This window comes from Theropithecus gelada, chromosome 13 (genome assembly GCF_003255815.1).
Source record: "Theropithecus gelada isolate Dixy chromosome 13, Tgel_1.0, whole genome shotgun sequence".
In the NCBI taxonomy this organism is placed as follows: domain Eukaryota; kingdom Metazoa; phylum Chordata; class Mammalia; order Primates; family Cercopithecidae; genus Theropithecus; species Theropithecus gelada.
Window position 1 is genome coordinate 56,816,702 of NC_037681.1, and position 19,251 is coordinate 56,835,952.

At 41.2% G+C, this 19,251-nt stretch overlaps 1 protein-coding gene across 3 annotated transcripts in view; it reads left to right on the forward strand.

Moving 5' to 3' along the window:
• Positions 1-19,251, forward strand: part of CRIM1 (cysteine rich transmembrane BMP regulator 1) — a 196,600-nt gene that overhangs the window by 74,812 nt on the left and 102,537 nt on the right. For all 3 annotated transcript variants that reach the window (XM_025405783.1, XM_025405785.1, XM_025405784.1), the window contains 2 exons: positions 12,129-12,371; positions 13,483-13,603. In XM_025405783.1, the coding sequence (XP_025261568.1) occupies positions 12,129-12,371; positions 13,483-13,603 (364 nt within the window). The remainder of the gene's footprint in view (positions 1-12,128; positions 12,372-13,482; positions 13,604-19,251) is intronic.

A 19,251-nucleotide genomic window follows, 5' to 3' on the forward strand; every position in this document is an offset into this window, starting at 1 on the left:
AGTCTTCTATTCCAGCACATCCCATCAGCCAGATGCGCAAAAGTTTCCCCATATACAAACTGTAATGCTTAAATTGCCGGTATTTTGAAGTAGAAAAAGGTGCTTATAAACCCATGCTGACTGTGATGAACAGGGAGTACTTTTTCCTCCTACCTCTGCTTGGGAGACTGAACCCCATCTTGCCCTGGAAGATGGCTTTGAGACAGAAGCCAAGCCCTTTAATGGCTACGAAGAGGAAAAAAAGTATGATTTCCATGTAAGGGCTACCGAGAATATAAGTACCTATTTAATAAATTATTTGTTGAAATGCCTTTTCTATTTTGGTAGTTGAAGTTTGAAAAATGTTTGGAGTACTATAATTATCATTTCTGGGAAAAAAAAATACACATTGCAGTATTTTTGTTTTTGCTGTAGGTCAAGTTGTAGTTCAGGATGGAAAGTAAACACATCCCTTTGCTTAGCTGCAGCTCACATATTTGTAGTCTCTGGGTGCCCTCTTGGCGGTCGTGGTGGATACACAAAGGACACAAACAGGGCATAGAAACGTGGGGCTCCATCAGGGGCTTGTCTCAGTGCGAGTCTGATTAGGAAGTTTGCTGGAGCCAAAGGAATGGCCCAGAAGGGTGGAGATGCCTTCACAGAAGGAGTCCTGAGACCGGAATGAGGCTGTTCTCAGAGGCATGCCCACCTCTGGGAGGGGTCTGCAGAAGCACTTTCTCACCAGGGAGAGCCTTTATGGTATGGGTATAAACATTGGGACGTCTTTGTTTGTTTTTGGAGGCACTCCTTACCGTTGTATGCCATCTTGTCAATTTGACAACTTTGTAAACAGGGCCGTCCACACATCTTGAATGTAGAAATAGCTGAGAACAGTCTCTAGGAGAAATTACCTATATAAGGCTGCTTCCTTCCTTCTCTCCAGAGTGGAGACAATTTATAAAGAGAAAGTAATGGAAGCTGACAGAGAAACAGCACTTGAAACTAAAACTGTTGGCATGCAAGAGGACTATGTGTGTGTGTACCTATGCCAATGAGTGTGTGTCTGCGTTTCAGAATCAACTTTACCTTAATGAGTCATAGCAAGCATGGAGTGATTACATCTGTGCTCTGGGACATCGTGTTAGATGTTAGGTGTAAAACAAACAGGAGAAAATATAAGGACCTGTGAGTACTCTGTGTGTGTGTGTGTGTGTGTGTGTGTGCGCGCGTGCGCACGCATATAGATATACACATACATGTATGAAATGTTTTTATACTTACATACTTTATATTTTACATAATATGAAAAAGTATATATTCTTTTACTCTCCAAGACAGTCTTGTAGAATAGATATATTTTTGCCCTGTACACGCTATTCAGCACCCTCTTTTTATTCTTGCTATATCATTTTAATTACATAAGTAAAGTCACTTTCAGAAATCTCAGATCAACACATGATATTCTTTGAAGTCTTTCTAAAAACGTCTGAAATCCATATGCCATCTCGGGGACTCAGGAATTTATTGACAACATCACTGATAATACCCTCGTTTTACTATTCCTTGTCTTTAAAATCACGTAAGATCACACTTTCTACTACACTACTAAAACTCTAGAGTGTTGACAAATACCTGAGTTTTAAAGGAACATGACTGGCTGCTCCTTTAATTCAGCAAGCATTTGTCGGTCTTCCTTGAAAGAACAGGAACTGAGCATCCTTGGAACCTGACCACATAGGAAGGGCTCTCAGAACATCTGGCTGGAGTATGTTCATAGGAGACACCCACAAGGGCCAGCCCCTCATTTTACAGATGAACACCAGACCCTTCACTCTGACATATTTAAAATCTGACATTTTATTATGTACTTTTTTCAAATTGCTGTCATTGTTGCACAGAGGAAGAACCAAGTTACCGCATCCCTTCCTCAGTGGAGGAAAAATTGATAGAGGTTTTATTTGTTGTTCTAAAATGGGTGCCACCTTCCGGTAAACATCACCTGGGGAGTTCTTAATTTCTAATGTTTATGCCTCTGTGACATTTTCAAGCTGTTATAAAGAGTCTTCTTAAAATGTTGCTGAGCTGGCTATACAAATTTAGTTCATTTAATTTTCCTCATTAGTCATTTGTCCCATTCTCTAATAACTTTGATGCCTTTTTTGTGGGTCAGTGTTTATGGCAAAATGTGTTTGGTGGGGGAGGTATTCAGAGAAGACTGTAGTTTATTAGGTAAAATTAATCATTTTGAAACCAATCTTTAGTTCTTTGTACATTTATCTAAACCATCCTTAGGCCTTATTTTACTGCCACGTTTTAAAAAAATAAATTCATTGTTACATTTTGAAATTTGTTATGGTGTGTGAATATATAAATATAATTATTTGAATGGCAAATTTTTCTGCGACTAAGTTGGATATATTTTTCTGGTGTGAATTAACAGATGAAATAAAATGTCTCTGGACTCAGTAAATATTTGAAAACTGTTTTAAAATTCAGTAGGATGCGAACAGGCCACATTTGGCATCTGGCTCTCCCACTCCCATAAAAGGCAAATCCTGGAAGCTGTTCTGAACTTTTTTTCTTCCTCCCAGGAAGCTCTGACTTTTCCAGGAAGATTCCAGGGAACGCTAGTTGGATTCGATTTCCTAAGACTTAGAGCAGCTTAAATCCCCTGGGAGTGTGGAGGATGAAGGAGTTGAGGGTCCCTAGAACAATGGGTCAGCATTGACTGCACATTGGAGTCAGCTGGGAAACTTTAAAAAAAAAAAAAGTACCGATACCACGGTCCCACTTCCAGTAATTCTGTTTAATTGGAATTGGTCTGGGGTGCACTTGGAGCTTTTGGATTTTTAATCTTCTCCGAGGGTTTTTAATGGGCAGCCAGGGTTGAAAATCATTATTCTAGCACTAAATTTTCAAACTATAGAACGCATGAGAATCACCTCTAGGGTTTGTTCAAACCCAGATTACCGAGCTCCACTCCCAGCATTTCTGATTCTGGAGGTCTGGTGGGCCTTAGAATTTGCATTTCTAGCAAGTTCCTTAGGAGATACTGATGCTGCTGGTCCAAGGATCATTGTTTGACAACCACCACTTTGGAGCCGTTCATCTCAAACTTTACTGTGCATCTTGCTAAAATGCAGATTCTGATTCAGTAGGTCTGGAGTGAGGTCTAAGTTTCTGCATTTTCAGCAAGCTCCCAGGTGATGCTGACGCTACTGGTCTAGGGGCCACACTTTAACAAATCTCTAATCTAAAGCATCATTATCAACGCAATTCCATAATATCCTTTGGGAAGAAAAGACGTGTGGTTCAGGAGATTCCTAGAGGCACGGTGGGGCCCAATATATGCCTTAGACCTGGTGGCAGGCAGAGATCTGGAGGGCTCAGTGTTTCGTTGGCACTTGGCCAGCTGTGCCTTGCCAGGGTGTTTGAACATGCCCTTGGCGAAGCTGTACTGTCAATAGGGAGCTTCATTGTAAAGATTCTCTGTTTGCTTAGAGTAAGGCAGTGGTTCTCAGGCCCAATTGCACAATAGAATCACCCTGGGAGCTATTTAAACAAGTACTAATGCCCAGGCTCCTCCTCCAGAAATTCTGATTTAATTGGTTTGAGGTGGGATCCCGACAGTGGTATTTTAAAAATCTTTGTGAGTAATTTTAATGCACAGACAGGGTTGAGAACCACTGAATTGAAGAATCACGTTATAGTCTTACAGATCATTTTTTTTCCCCCTTTACATTTGGCTAAGTTATACTCCACTGTGATGCAAACTAGCTTTATTAGGTAGTCAAAAACAATTTAATATGGCATTTTTGACAAACCACCAAGAAAAGACTCTGAAGATTCCATCACTGTTAAATCCTAAATTCAGAGTCTAAGAAAGTGCTGGGAAAGTGCAGTGGGTGTTTCTGAACGAGCTTGAAATATGAAATATTTCTGGGACTGTATCAACAAGTCTGATTTTTTCCCCTTGGGGTTATGATTGTGCGGAACAAGTCTTCACAGCAAGGCTTGCCAAAAAAGGTTATGATAAAATCATGGAATGTGTATGAAAAGAATTCACAGTGTAACTTTAAAGGAGTCAGTCTCTAAATTTAAAAACTTAGTGATGACATACGTATTACATTTGTAATAGAAGTCTGAAGAACAAAGTAATCCTGAATATAAGAAAGTTCCTCCTTTTATCACATGATATCTCTAAGGCCAAGGAACAAGTGAAATAGGACAGCCAACAAGAAAGTAATAAGGATACGCTAACAACCCTGAACCTCTTTATCTTTGCAAATTAATTTTTTCCTCTGTATTTAAGAAAAATGTAGCTGCAGTTGAAACTTTTCTTGCTTTTGGCATTATGGACTAGTGGGAAAATCGTGGGCTTTGGCAGTTCTGCGACTAACTTTGTGACCTTGGCCAAGTTTCTTATCCTCTCTGGGTCTGAATCTTCATCTGTCAAGTAGAGATGAAGATATAATCTCTTCTTCACACAGGAGTACAAAGGCACGTGAGAATGAGCAGAGGCATGCCCCACACGTAGGAGATGCTCAATTAGTGGAGATTTCTTTCATTTCTCCAGCATGACCATGGGAATTTAATGCTTAATAAGAAGCATTATCGGCCGGGCGCGGTGGCTCAAGCCTGTAATCCCAGCACTTTGGGAGGCCGAGACGGGCGGATCACGAGGTCAGGAGATCGAGACCATCCTGGCTAACACGGTGAAACCCCGTCTCTACTAAAAAAAATACAAAAAACTAGCCGGGCGAGGTGGCGGGCGCCTGTAGTCCCAGCTACTCGGGAGGCTGAGGCAGGAGAATGGCATGAACCCGGGAGGTAGAGCTTGCAGTGAGCTGAGATCCGGCCACTGCACTCCAGCCTGGGTGACAGAGCGAGACTCTGTCTCAAAAAAAAAAAAAAAAGAAGAAGAAGAAGAAGCATTATGCATCAAAACATTTTTCTTGTTGAGTCTTTATTGGTATTTTCTGCCTATTAATTGTATCAGTTTAGATTCCTTCTTAATAATCGTGAAGTCTGTTTTTCCACTTAAAAGAGTAGGCCCTTTCTTCTTGTTTTAGAGCCATCATTTTTGCCATTCCCTGTGTCTGGAACACTCTTGCTTTGTTTTTTGTGTGCTTTCTCCCTTCTTTCATGCAAGCCTCTGTTCCGATGCCCATGTCAGAGATACCTTCCTTCACTGACCTGGCTGACACATGGCACCCATATCACTGAACATGCTACAAAGCCTTTATCACCGCCCGGCACTGTGCTGTGTAGCTCTTGATTGCCTGTCTTCTCCAGAATCGTAATTCTCAAGGTTGGTCTCCCTGTGCTACCGAGTGACCGAGGGCCCCCATGATACTCTAGGCTGATACCACAGCTACTCCAGGGCTTTAGATTATAAAAGACATCAGAGGGAGGTGTGGGAAAAACAGTGACCCCAGACTCTTCGCTTGACTTTGTGTTCTACATACTGAATTCCCTGTTATGAAATGTAATCCAAATTTGGGGTCCTTCGAATTCCCCAAAGTAGTTTGAACCGCCCAAGGATTGTCTCAGGATAGCTGTGTATCCCACATGAGTGTGTGGAGGTGTGTGTGTGTGTGAGAGAGACAGAGAGGGAGAGAGAAAGAGAATATGAAGAGATTTTGAAATAGAAGTTTTCAGTGTCAGATGTATGGGACTCTACAAAATTTAAATAGAAACAATGGTAATCTGTCAATATAATTTTTATCTTCTTTTTTTTCCTCTTACCACGAGTAGTTTTTCATTTGCCTTTGTGTTTTATTTAAATCTGCATTTAAGCAGAAACTCTTGCATGCATTTGCTTCTTGTAGATCATGATTGTGTTAGGTTGGTGCAAAAGTAATGGCAGTCTTTGTCATTACTTTCAGTGGCAAAAACCACAACTGCTTTTGCACCAACCTACACTTTCTTGACATATCGACCTGAAGAGGGCCTAACAATGGCCAAGATCCAGTTATACACATTAAAGTGACTAGGATTGATAGAAACTTTCCAGGGTTATGGTAAAAATCACTTTATATTGGGTGAGCCTGTCAATATTTTAATACTAACTTCTTAAAGATTATTAAGATGATGAAACCAGGTTATTTTTCCATAATTATTTCTGTTGCAAATGATGTTGTCACTTTGGTCTTTCTGTATCTGGGCAGGCTTTTTTTTTTTTTTTTTTAAATGTCTGTTGCAGCATTGTCAGTGAAACCAGACATAAAAGTTAGTTTAAGTATTACATATAGATCTATTAGACACCATAGGGAAAGAGTCAGGAGCGACTTCTTTTCAAATAGGTAAAATTAAAAATTTAGAAGTACTGTCAGAAAAACCTTCTAATTGATGGAGTGGCTGTAGTTTTATCCTTGTTTTCTCCATGGAAGAAACTTGGAATAGAGACAGAGAAGAATAAATAAAATCTAATGGGAGAATTTATAGAAAAAGTCTGAAAAAAAAGGGTTTCAGAAAAACAGTTCCTGATGTTATGGTACTTGTATTACATTTAAGTGACAAACTGGTGACTGGTTCGGGGCAGAGGAAGATGCGGGGTGAGTAGGGATTCTAGGTAATTTATTGAAAGGGGAATAGAGGGTTGAAAGAAGAGAAAAAGGAATGTTAATTACAAAGTAAGAAAGATGGAGACTTTGGAAATCTAAATTATTTGAAAGCATAACTTCACAATTTGAAGGCTTGAATCTTATGCCTGCTAGTCATGAAGTTAAAAACATAGCTTTGAAAAATTAAAGTAAGTTCTGGAAATTTGAAGAGAAGTTACTGGCTTGTAGTAGATTTTACAGATCCCTCTTGGAAATCAGATAAAAAATGTGAGGTATAGGTAATCAGAATGTCATAATTAAGCTTGATTTAATAAATATGCAAGATTATATGTAATAAACAGAGGATATATGTTCTTTTCAAATACCCGTCTATTTTTAAATTGGTTATGAGGCCACACATACATACACACATGTGCCAAAAACCAAAAACATACAAAACTCAGGAAGTTAACAAAAGTAGGGAATTGTACAGCCTACATTCTCTGGCAACCAGGCAGTAACACTATAAATTAAAAAAGAAAGCTCCCCCAAATCTACCTATGCAGAAATTTAATATCACTCTTCTAAAAAGTCTTTAAAAAGGAGACATATAAATTACTTAGCAGCAAGTCACATTGAAAACAATACATATGAAAAATCAGAAGATAACCAAAGCAATATTTGATTGAAGTATTCAAAGCATAATTAAAATTGTTTGTATAATAACTATAAGAAATGTGTTTGTTATAAGTCGGCCAAATAGAAATGAACCGAGCATTAATCTTAAAACACTAGAGGAAAACTAACAAAATCATCTGAAAGATAAAGAAGTAAGAGATTCAGAAACTTAAAAGGACTGGCATAAAGTACAATAAAGAAAGCTTGGTCAATAAAGTATGAAATGAACTTGAAAATCTAGATGGATTATATACTTTTTGCTAAAATGCAAGTTAGGAATAATAATTCTTTTTTTTTTTTTTTTTTTTTTTTTTTTGAGACGGAGTCTCGCTCTGTCGCCCAGGCTGGAGTACAGTGGCCGGATCTCAGCTCACTGCAAGCTCCGCCTCCCGGGTTTATGCCATTCTCCTGCCTCAGCCTCCCGAGTAGCCGGGACTACAGGCGCCCGCCACCTCGCCCGGCTAGTTTTTTGTATTTTTTAGTAGAGACGGGGTTTCACCGTGTTAGCCAGGATGGTCTCGATCTCCTGACCTCGTGATCCGCCCGTCTCGGCCTCCCAAAGTGCTGGGATTACAGGCTTGAGCCACCGCGCCCGGCCAGGAATAATAATTCTAAAATAGGTAGGACACCTGAATAATAACCAAAGAAGAAATCTGCCCCCTCCCCCTTCAAAAAACATACTGAGTTCAGATAATTTCACAGGTGAGTTGTATGAAAACATCAAGGAATAGATAATTCCTGTGTTATTTGAATGGTTTTACAGCAGAGAAACAGGTAGAATGCTAAACAGCTCATTAAAAGAGTTAGTGTAGGCCGGGCATGGTGATCATGCATGTAATCCCAGCCCTTTCGGAGGCTGAGGCGGGCGGATCACAAGTGGCTAACACGGTGAAACCACATCTCTACTAAAAATACAAAAAATTAGCCAGGCATGGTGGTGAGCGCTCGTAGGCCCAGCTACTTGGGAGGCTGAGGCAGGAGAATGGCGTGAACCCGGGAGGTGGAGCTTGCAATGAGCCGAGATTGCGCCACTGCATTCCAGCCTGGGCAACAGAGTGAGACTTCGTCCCAAAAAAAAAAAAAAAGAGTTAGTGTAACTTTGAAACTAAAATTGGATAAGGCCATCATAGAGAGAACTAAAGATGAACAACTCAAGTTTATAAATTTAAAAATCTTAAAATGTTAGGAAGTCAAATCCAACAAGATCTTTAAAAACAGAGCTTATTCTTAGAACACAAGGATGATTTAAAATCCAACTGATTATATTAATAAACTAAAGAGAAAGCCAGTGTGATCATCTTGAGAAAAATTGAAAAGCATTTAATAAGATTTAACCTGCATTTTTAACATTCTTACATCCCTGCTGGCTGTCAAACTCTGATCGACGACTGTGTCTTTGGTAGCCTACCCTATTCTGCTTTTATTACAAAGGCAGCTCTTAAGAAATAAATCCATCTCTTCAGGCTTGAACCACAAAACACACGTGAAGAGGTGACAATGTTGGGGCTGTCAAAAAGAACTTAAAGAGTGGGATAACCGGCCGGGCGCGGCGGCTCACTCCGGTAATCAGTCCCAGCACTTTGGGAGGCTGAGGCAGGCAGATCACAACATCAGGGGATCGAGACCAGCCCGGCCAACATGGTGAAACCCCATCTCTACTAAAAATACAAAAATTAGCTGGACTTGGTGGCGCGTGCCTGTAGTCCCAGCTACTCAGGAGGCTGAGACAGAAGAATTGCTTGAACCCAGGAGGTGGAGGTTGCAGTGAGCTGAGATTGCACCACTGCACTCCAGCCTGGCGACAGAGCAAGACTCCATCTCAAAAAAAAAAAAAAATGTGATAACAGTAAGAACTAATATGTTGGGTTTTAATGGAAATGTTTGATCAAAGCATATGTTTCAAAATTCTGATTATTACATACTAAATATTTTATAAAATAAAAATGTAATAGAATATGATAAGAATATGTTAATGACAGCAAATTAACAAGAGTAGGAATTAAGTGCTATTTGCAATCAAAGTCACAAAGCTTTTCTTAATTATAAAACAATGTGTTTGCCAGATAAGCGGTCTACCAAATGCATTTTACAAGCTCCAGCTTAATCCACATACATTCAAGATTCACCTTCTCCTCCTCAGCTCTTTGATTTATTCTCCTCCATACTGACAGGGCTCTGAGAGTGGAATTCCTTATTAGTTATCATGTCCTGTTTTCACGGCAGTTCCTTGGGGGGTTATACTATGAAAGTGGGCTAGATGGATTCTCTGAGACTCCTGTTTGACCCAAGCACTTGTGGCATATAGGCTGTAGCTCCCATGAGACACGCAATGAGATAAGACTGGGTAAGAGGGAGCAGGGATGCAGCTAACCTGGTAGCTTTAACAAAAACCACATTTCTGATAGGGAAGGAGCTGTGTCCAGAGAAATCAGCTGATTTCTCAGGATCACAGTAGTGATTCCTGAGACAGGAGGCATATTATTACAGAGGAGCATAGCCGGAACCAGATGGACCAAGTTTCACATCACTATTTACTAGCTGTGTGACCTTGGGCAAATAAATCTGAATCTCAGTTTCATCATCTGTAAAATGGAGCAAATAATAACTCATCTTCTGGGGTTATTGTGACATGAGCACATGGCATGTGTGTTAATGAAGTCTGCTTTTAGGACACAGGCTGTTTTATTTTCCATTCTGCTTTAAGCTGCTTATTGGATATTGGCATGTGGGCGGTAGCCACAGGGAGGGTAGAGGCCTGCAAATGAATGTTTCCCCTGAGTGAGGCACAAGTGCCATGAAGTAGTCTTCTCTCCAACAGGAAAATTAAGTGTAGTCATGAGGTAGGTGGCAGAAGGAAGGCAGCATTAAGACTCAACCCATTTCATCTCCTTCTCCAGCACACCCTGTACCTAGCTGTGGTAAATAGTGCTAGCATCTGTCTTCTTCCATATTCTTTCTTGCCAAGTGCCTTTCTAACCTCCTCCCACGTCTCCTTCCTCCCCAGATATTGTGCACCTTCCTGTTGTTGCCCAAGTTCCCAAAGTCCTATCTTTCTAAGACGACCTTTCTAAGACCTGTTTTTCTGAATTATTCTCTTCCTCTTTCTATATAATCAAAGCTCTAATTTGTCTCCTAGTGAACACTACAGTCTTGAAAATGGCATAAGGGTTCTAAATGACCAGGTAACCAGGTACCCCTGCTGCTCATCCAGCCTCATCTCCTGTTTCTCCTCTCACTTGCTGTGCCTCAGCCACACTGACGTTCTTACTCTTCCTGGGACATATAAGCCTGCGTCAGCAGTTCCTTCTGCTGGGATGCTCTTCTCCCAAGTATCTCCATGGCTCGTCCCCTCACTCCTCCAAGTCTTTGTTCAGCCATGAACTTCTCAGTCATGCCCATCCATTTTCACCACGTTGTAACTGCTACCCCCTTCTTCTAAGCATTCCAATTCCCTCTTACTCTGTTCTTGTTTTCCCCTCATAGCACATATCACCCTTTACTACTATATAATTTGCTTCTTTATAATGTTTGTTACTTATGTTCTGTCATCCTCCACTACCGTATCAACTAATGAGGGCAGGGACCTGTGTCTCTCCTCTTTACTGACATATCCCAAGCTGGTTCTCTGTCAGTGTTTCAGTGAATTTACTAGAACTGTAAGTATGAAGGGTCTCCTATATTATGTCTTAAGTAGACAAGAAATAGATAAGGAAGAGGAAAGATACAACAAGGTAGAAAATGACTAGAGGAACAGGCATGGTTTTAGAAAGAGATCCACTGCTATGATATCAAGACCTGAGTGGACTGTAATGAGGAGACCTGGATTCTTTAAGTTTACCAATGACCTTAGCCAGGTCACTTAAGCTCTGGGGCCTCAGGTTCTTTATCTACAAAATGAGGAAACTAAACTAGGTAACCTTTTGGGTCTTATCCTACTACACAATTCTCTGTTTGGGTTTTACTTTAGGAAGACCAATGAACACTTACGGAAACATTGCCTGGTACTAACTGGCATCAGTTTCACCTAATGGCTCCTGAACTCCCCGTCTCCCACCAAAGGTCATGGGCTGTGATGATGTCTTTTAGTCTGTTTCCATCTTTTCCTCAAGGGCCTTATGTTCGTATAGGTCTCTTAAAAGTGAACCCAGGAAGCTAAACTGTGGACTGGGGTTCCAGAAGCCAGGACTTTGCTCCCCCGCTGTGAAATCTGAGTAAACCCACCTTGTTTTATTTTTCCCGTCTCTAAAATTGAGATACAGCAATGGGTCAGCAGATAATATTAGGGAGAGGGGAATAAGGTGTGTTTGATGGAGCTTTGCTAGAGATAGAAACACATCAGGTGCCATTTCAGGAAATTACACGGAAATTTGACTCATTATCCATCTTGCTTAGCTGCCACATCATAATGTCACAGACTCTTAATAGAATGCCACTGAAACTCAGAGTGTGCAGGTAGAGTTCCTCCATGTTGATTGTCATACACATTGTCTCCAGTTTCTGAAGTGGCCATGATTTGCTTGTGTTTTAAGGTACACTGTTTTCAAAGAATAGCCTTTAAAACTCTTTTGAATTCAAAGACCTTTCAGTTAGTCAAAGAATGGGTCCAGTTTTCAGATTCTCCACGCCGTGGGTGCGTCTTCCCTTCGCCTTTCTTCATTTTGGTCATTGCTCTAGATGTTCATTGTTTAACACAAGTGGGTAGGAAGACGGAGAAGAAGGGAATTTCAGGCTCATATTTTGGTGTCATGGGCAGATCTTGGGTGAGGTTTTCATTGTTAGTTAAACTAAGTTTGAAGGTTTACACTGAATTTCTTTCCCTACACTCCTCTTTGGCTACTTAAATAGATCATCAGGACTGTCTGTTCTTCTGTTGAAAGTGCCCCACACTGCCCTGGGCATAAGCTAAATTCTTTCTCTCCCATTTAGAAGAGAAGCCAGATTGCTCCAAGGCCCGCTGTGAAGTCCAGTTCTCTCCACGTTGTCCTGAAGATTCTGTTCTGATCGAGGGTTATGCTCCTCCTGGGGAGTGCTGTCCCTTACCCAGCCGCTGCGTGTGCAACCCCGCAGGCTGTCTGCGCAAAGTCTGCCAGCCGGGAAACCTGAACATACTAGTGTCAAAAGCCTCAGGGAAGCCGGGAGAGTGCTGTGACCTCTATGAGTGCAAACCAGGTATGCACGAGCTCTGTCTCAGCAGCCTCGTTCCTTTGCATCAGAGGGTAGCAGATCCCTCCTCAGCCACCCCTGGCCTCTCCTTCCACATGAAGATGGGCCTTCTCACCGGTGTCCTCTGAATCTGCCACTTTGGGCTAATGGCAGCTTGACTTCTGGCCTTGTAGTCAGAGAACCAGAGTGATCATCCACTAGGTACATAAGCACCTTCAGGTAGTGAGCGTGTCTTTTCCTCTTTTCTTCTTTTTTTCCTTCAAAGTATGCTTGACTGGGGAGGTAGGGTTAAAATTTATGGTACTATGGCAATCTGCTTCATTTCCCCAGAGAAGGTCAGAGACCTTATTTGCAGCTATATCTGCCACTTTGAATTATTACATTTAAAAACAATCATCATACATAAAACAGAAAGTTATTTTTAGATGGATACATGCATCAAAATGCCAGAAGTTTCATAATGCAACACTCAGCCCCAATCTTTCTCTTTGCCAACTCCCCCCCACATCTGCCCTCTTTACTTTATAGCATGTGCCAAGTCATCTTTGACTGTTTACTCACCCTCTTTGCCAACATTTGATGTACTGTTGTGTCCCAGCTGTCTCTTGCTTTATATTATTTCTAACATCCTTGCTCTTGTGGCAGCATTTCCGATGTGGTCTGTGAACACTTCTGAGTTATAGTGATTTCCTCTTCGCAAGTTTCTAATCATCGGCCAGTTGTTTTTTCGTTTGGGTTTTTCTTTTTCTTTCTCTTTTTTAGACTGCTAGATAAACACTCCAAGCAAAGTGATCCCTTGTCCATCTCTTGAACTATTCTGTCAATCAGAAATGCCTCTGGCTAACTGTCACCATCCATGTAACCACTGCTGGTTTAATTCTTTCTCTGTCTTCATTGTAACTCTTAAATATCTCATCCCCACCTCTTTCCTTACACAGAAAATTTGAGGAATATTGCAGTTCTGTAACAGTAACTGGAATAATATGCCGACACTAGGACTGGGCTTCTGGAAGCAAGGAGACTTTGGAAATTTGTCAAGAGCTAGTATTTCATTTAGGGACTCCAAAAGCAAGTAAATGTAACAATAAACGGTGCCTCTCTGTTTGCCCCCTTTCAGTTTTCGGCGTGGACTGCAGGACTGTGGAATGCCCTCCTGTTCAGCAGACGGCGTGTCCCCTGGATAGCTACGAAACTCAAGTCAGACTCACCGCAGATGGTTGCTGTACTTTGCCAACAAGGTTAGTTTGCCATTAGTTTGTCAAGTTTTTTCTCCTCGTTTGTTAGCATCATCTAAGGTACATTTTGAGCATGCAGTTTGTTTTCCCATGAGAAACCTAGTCCTTTCCTGTTTCTCTGGAAGAAATCACTGAACTGTTTGCATTACTTGGTATTTACATATATCTTTCCTCAGATCAAAACCAGGTGTCATCAGGTTAAGTCATTAACACTTATAGATTCTTTCTATAAGGGTGCCTGTACACTTTCGAGGACTGGGACCTATATAAGCAAATATGCCCCTCTGTATGTAGATAGGGAGGCAGGCAGTGAGGTGTCTGTCAAGAGTAGGCACATCTTTTGATCCTCTGCAGTGAATCTTATAGGTGCTTAAACAACATGTTCAGTGTGATGAAACATTGCACGCTTCATAGCACCACTCCACAGGGACCCTTGATGTTTGGAGTCACACGGCTGCCCAGACCCATTTCTTTCTGAGGCCCAGAGGAGTCTTCATTCTTACAGTGCTGTCTGGAGTAACAAACACATCTCTCTTTGGCTTGACTGGTGGGAGGAGCCACTGTCATTTTAACCCTAGTAGCAGGGCATGCACTTAGCCCCCTAGAACTGGTTTTTCTCTAGAACATGAGGATCTCTGGGTCCTGTCCTTTATAGTCTACGAAGCACCACCATAGAGCTGTGCCTTCGTACTTGGCTTTGGGGAAGACTGTTCTTGGAAGTGTAGGGTTTACGGTCTGTTTCCCTCCCCCCCACTCACCCCTCTTCTCTGCCATGACCTCCCTTCCATCTTTTGCAGGTCAACAAGCCATCTTTATGACTAAGTCATCTCATGTTTTTCAGCTTTCGTTCTACATTTAATAAGAAGAGTTAAAACTGTGCCCTATTTAACTCAATTTCCAACCTCTTCTTCCTCAGTCCCAGTGCCAGGCATTTAGCTTCTAGGTTTGTTGCATGAGTACCTGTGATTATGCAAATGGTTTGATAAGATAGGAGTATATGTGGTCCATAGGTAAGGTAAGTATCAGTTATTTGTCCATAATTGAAGAGACATCCAGAATTTGTTCTGATAATTACTTTTTCCTTCTTTATTCTCATAAAATAAGTTAGATCCTTGGTATCTCCTAGCCTGTGTTCTGTCAAACCTAGGATTCTCTAAGACCTGTCCTTTATACTGTATCATAAAACAGATGCAAAGATTTTTGTGAAGATAACATACATTGGTGCAGCAACCTTCCTATGACATTAGAATGTGATAATTTATGTGCAGATGCTTAGGAAGGGTTGAAATATTTTGCAAACATAAGGTATTACTACTGATCAGTGAAGGAGATAAATGGAGCATCACTAACAGTAACAGATGTCCCTTCAGGGTCTTCCTGAAAAGGAAGATGGTACATTATATTGGAGAACCTAATTAATCAAAACTAAGCCAGTTGTTAACGAGGAAGTCCTTTAGTGAGGAAAATGGACAATTCTCAGTTCACTATTATAAATGTCACATAGCATCCTCTGCACATAGGAGTCATGGTCCGCTATTTTTTCAGTCACTCTAGGGGGTTGAAATTGGTAGAAGCTACAGGAAGGTATATTTAGTCTCAATTTAAAAAGGAACTTTCCCACAACTAGTGATGTTCTGTAGTGAATTGGCTGCTTCCTGAGGCAGACAGAGCTCCTTGGAGCTGGATAGATTTCTTTCCGTCTGGATGGCCACCTGCCCGGAATGCTTACAAGAATTATATTAGGTTGGAAAGGAGGTTGAACTAGATGCCTTCCGTTTTATCCTCAAGCTTCTGTGAGTCTAGTAAATAAAACTTGAAGATGATTATTACTGTATTGACATAATTTTGACTTTGGCATTCAAAAGCGAAGAATGGCCAGAGTTAAATTTGTCTGTAATCAACACATCGAAAACATAGAGAAGGAAGTCATTCAACATCCCACTGTAAATTATTTGCAGAGAAGAGATAGGTTCTCACAGCTCTTTAGTTTCCTGTATGTCAGATCATCAGTGACCCATACTCATCCCCTGCTCATTTGTTCCCTTTGAACAGGGTCTCCTCCCCCAGCTCTCTCACAAGCCCTCTGCCTTTGCGATTGCCACTACCTCTTCCTGGGCTCCCTTGCCCTTCTGTGTACATGTAGGCAGCTTCTGCCTCTCCTTCAAGACTGCATTTCTTGCTCATTGAAGTGTTGTCACTCTTTGGCCCCTGAAGATGACTTAAGTGCCCTCTCTGCTCCTTTGTCATCCATCCCCCATGTATCTTTTTATCCTAGCACTTTTCATCACACATTGAACACACTGATTTTTTTTGTCTGTCTCTCCTGTCCTGTGTGATTCTCAAAGAAAGGGAGTATTTTGTAGCCTCTTGTACCTAAACATAATATGTCAGCCCACATCTATGGGTGAATGAATGGATTAACAAACAGGCCCTCTCTTAGCCAAGATGATTTATATGTGGAAGAAAAGAAAAAGAATGAATAGTTTTAGTTTCTAGTTATCTTTCTGCCATTGGGTTGTCATACTGCTCCCTGTCTCATTTTCAAACCCTTGCACTTTTCCCCCAGTCCCCGTCTGTATGGTGCGGTCCTCCTCAATCCTGTAGAAACCCTCCATTCCAAGCACAGCACTCATCTCTCACAGCATGGGATGCCTTTCTCTCTCCATTCCATCTCTTCTCATATTCCTCATCCAGCAGGACTCTAATTAAATTTTTCTCTGTCCACGAAGTATTCATGCTTCAACCAACACGTGTCCCACTGCCTAGAAACTTCCCACATATCCTTTCCTATGCTGTCAATTAATTATCGACTTTCATACATTGTTATTGAATTGTCGCATGCGTGAAGTCTTGTCTCATCAGCTATATGATATTCCTAAAGGTCAGGAATTGTGTCATCTTTTCTTTTCTTCTGTATGCATTAGTGCTGAATGAGTCGGTAAATGCAGAATATACTCAAGCTGTGGCTTAGACCCATTCAGCCTAGTTTAACATATTCAGTGGATTCCTGCGGAGGGCGATGGGGTGATAGGTTGTACATCGATTAGAGAATAACAACCCAAATAATCACATGAAAATGAAAAACAAAAGCCTAACATGTAGTCATAGTGGTAGTATTTTAAGAGAAAAACTACATAACTTTATTCCTGTGTGTGAGCCATGTTAAATGTCCGCTCTTTAAGAGCACGATTTTTAGGCATGAAGAAGAACATTATAGAACATAGAAGATCATATTATGATTATTTGACTTTTACCAGCATACTTTTAGAGCATTGTTAAGAAGTTAGAGCCATTTGAGAGCAAAGCTGATTATGTGGAGAAATCAGGGGAGAAAGCCCTTTACATTTTAGGACATAATAAGGTAAAATATCTGAAACTTTAGCTGTAAAGAATTACCTTCAGTGAAAGTAACAACTCCCTTTTTGTAAGAATTTATTGTACTTTCACGGGCTAGAAAGTGTGTTTATGGACTTTTCTCCCCTGTCTTGAAGAATACATTCCTCCCTCCTTCATTCCCATCCAAATGGAGTTGCCCTTCCCTATGAGACTATTTCACCCATTCCGACCCCTAACTGCCCCATTTCTGTGTGAGCTTGATTTGTTAGTTTTCTCTTGAATTGTATGTTTTCAGTTGATTCATTCATCCATTCATTAAACACGAATTGAGTTCTTACAAGTGACAGACACTACTCTCTAGATGTTCTTACCATACATGGGTATCACTTTCCACTTCTATCCCTGACAAATACTGGTTTTCCCTTCTACCTCTGGCCTTTGTGAGTATAGGCTGTTCCTTATTTCCTTGCTGCCTTTCTGTCTTAACAGTCCGTCTTTCATTTTCACCTCTTTTGTGTCTTTTCTCTTGAACGTCATCCTGTTTAAACATCATTCTTGTGTGTGATATAATTAATTTTCAACCATTATTTAATTCTTCCTTCCCTCAACTTGGCTTAGATTTCCAGGCATCCCGCCGTTTCTTTTTATCCTTTTTTCTTCTGTTGGCATGAAGATATGATATGAGTTATATGGCAGTGCATTCTACCTTTCAGGAGAGGGTGGGCCTAAACACCACACAATGACATAAAGGGAAAATGGGACTATCTGTGGAATTTAGGACACCTTGTGGTCCTTGAAAGTCCCTTTGTGAGTGTCTGCGTGTGTGTGCATATACAGATGCTGCCGCGCATAAGAGAATTTACAACAGAAACTTACAAGTCAGATACATTAATGCAAATTATTTATTTGCAGGGAAGAAAAAACCAAGATAGTCTTTAAGTGACATATAGATAACAATACCAGTCACAGCTTAAATGGGTAATATGCCTTGCTGTTTATAAAGCATTTTCACTATTCATATCTTACTGTCACTTTAATTCTATGAGGAATTTATAGGTATAAGAATGGAGATTGAGATAATAAGAGACTTGCAGAAAATCACAAATTTTCCTTGGTACAAGAGACAGAGCAGGTTCAAGGCTTCAATCCAGGTTTTTTAATTGAAAACCCTGTGCTCTTTGCACTGGAGCTTTTTCTATAACAATGTTTTGTTGTTTTTAAGTCCAAGAAATATATCGGGGAATATGAATTTATATCTCACCAGCACATTTCTATCTGCCTACCACATACGTGTTTCAGTTATTCATTGCTGTGTAATAGTCACCCCGAAAGAAGTAGCTGAAAATGACAAAGATTTATTCTTTGTCCTGATTCTGTGTGTTGACTGAGCAGTTCTTCTGTAGCCAGCTGGCAGGTTGACTGAGACTGAATGTCCCTCCCATGTTTGGAAACTCAGCTGGGATGGCTGGAAAGACCCCTCTCCTTACATGATGTCAGAAGCAGGAGAGAGGGCCGGGCGCAGTGGCTCAAGCCTGTAATCCCAGCACTTTGGGAGGCCGAGACGGGCGGATCACGAGGTCAGGAGATCGAGACCATCCCGGCTAACACGGTGAAACCCCGTCTCTACTAAAAAATACAAAAAACTAGCCGGGCGCGGTGGCGGGCACCTGTAGTCCCAGCACTCAGGAGGCTGAGGCAGGAGAATGGCGTGAACCCGGGAGGTGGAGCTTGCAGTGAGCTGAGATCCGGCCATTGCACTCCAGCCTGGGCGGCACAGCGAGACTCCGTCTCAAAAAAAAAAAAAAAAAAAAAAAAGAAGCAGGAGAGGAAGTTGCAAAGCCTTTGGAGACCAAGAGTTGGAAATTACACAACACTTCTGCCATGTTCTGTTGGTCAAAGGAAGTCCCAGGACAAGCCCTTATTCAAAGGGTAGGAAAGTAGGTTCCACTTCTTGATGAGATAAGCCACAAAGAATTTGTGGCCATTTGTAATCCACCCTAATCTACATTTAACCAAGATAGATGCCCTTTAGATTTCATTTTCTGATTGCAGGAATTTGGTGGCGTGTTGCAGATACGTGAACCTTTTCCAAAAATTCATGCCCTTCTGGCCTTGGAGCTCTGGGTCTTCAGGTGAAATTCAGGCAGCATTATAGTTAATCCCCTGTCCCCTCAGCAGCTCTTTTTCTGCTTCTTTCTTCACTTGCCATTTGGCAGTCCACCCAGGAGCAGACACATGGTTTAAGAGCCTCTGAGCCACCACCTTAGCTTTAAGTACCATTTAGCCAACCATTATTTTTAACCTTCTGCTTCTTG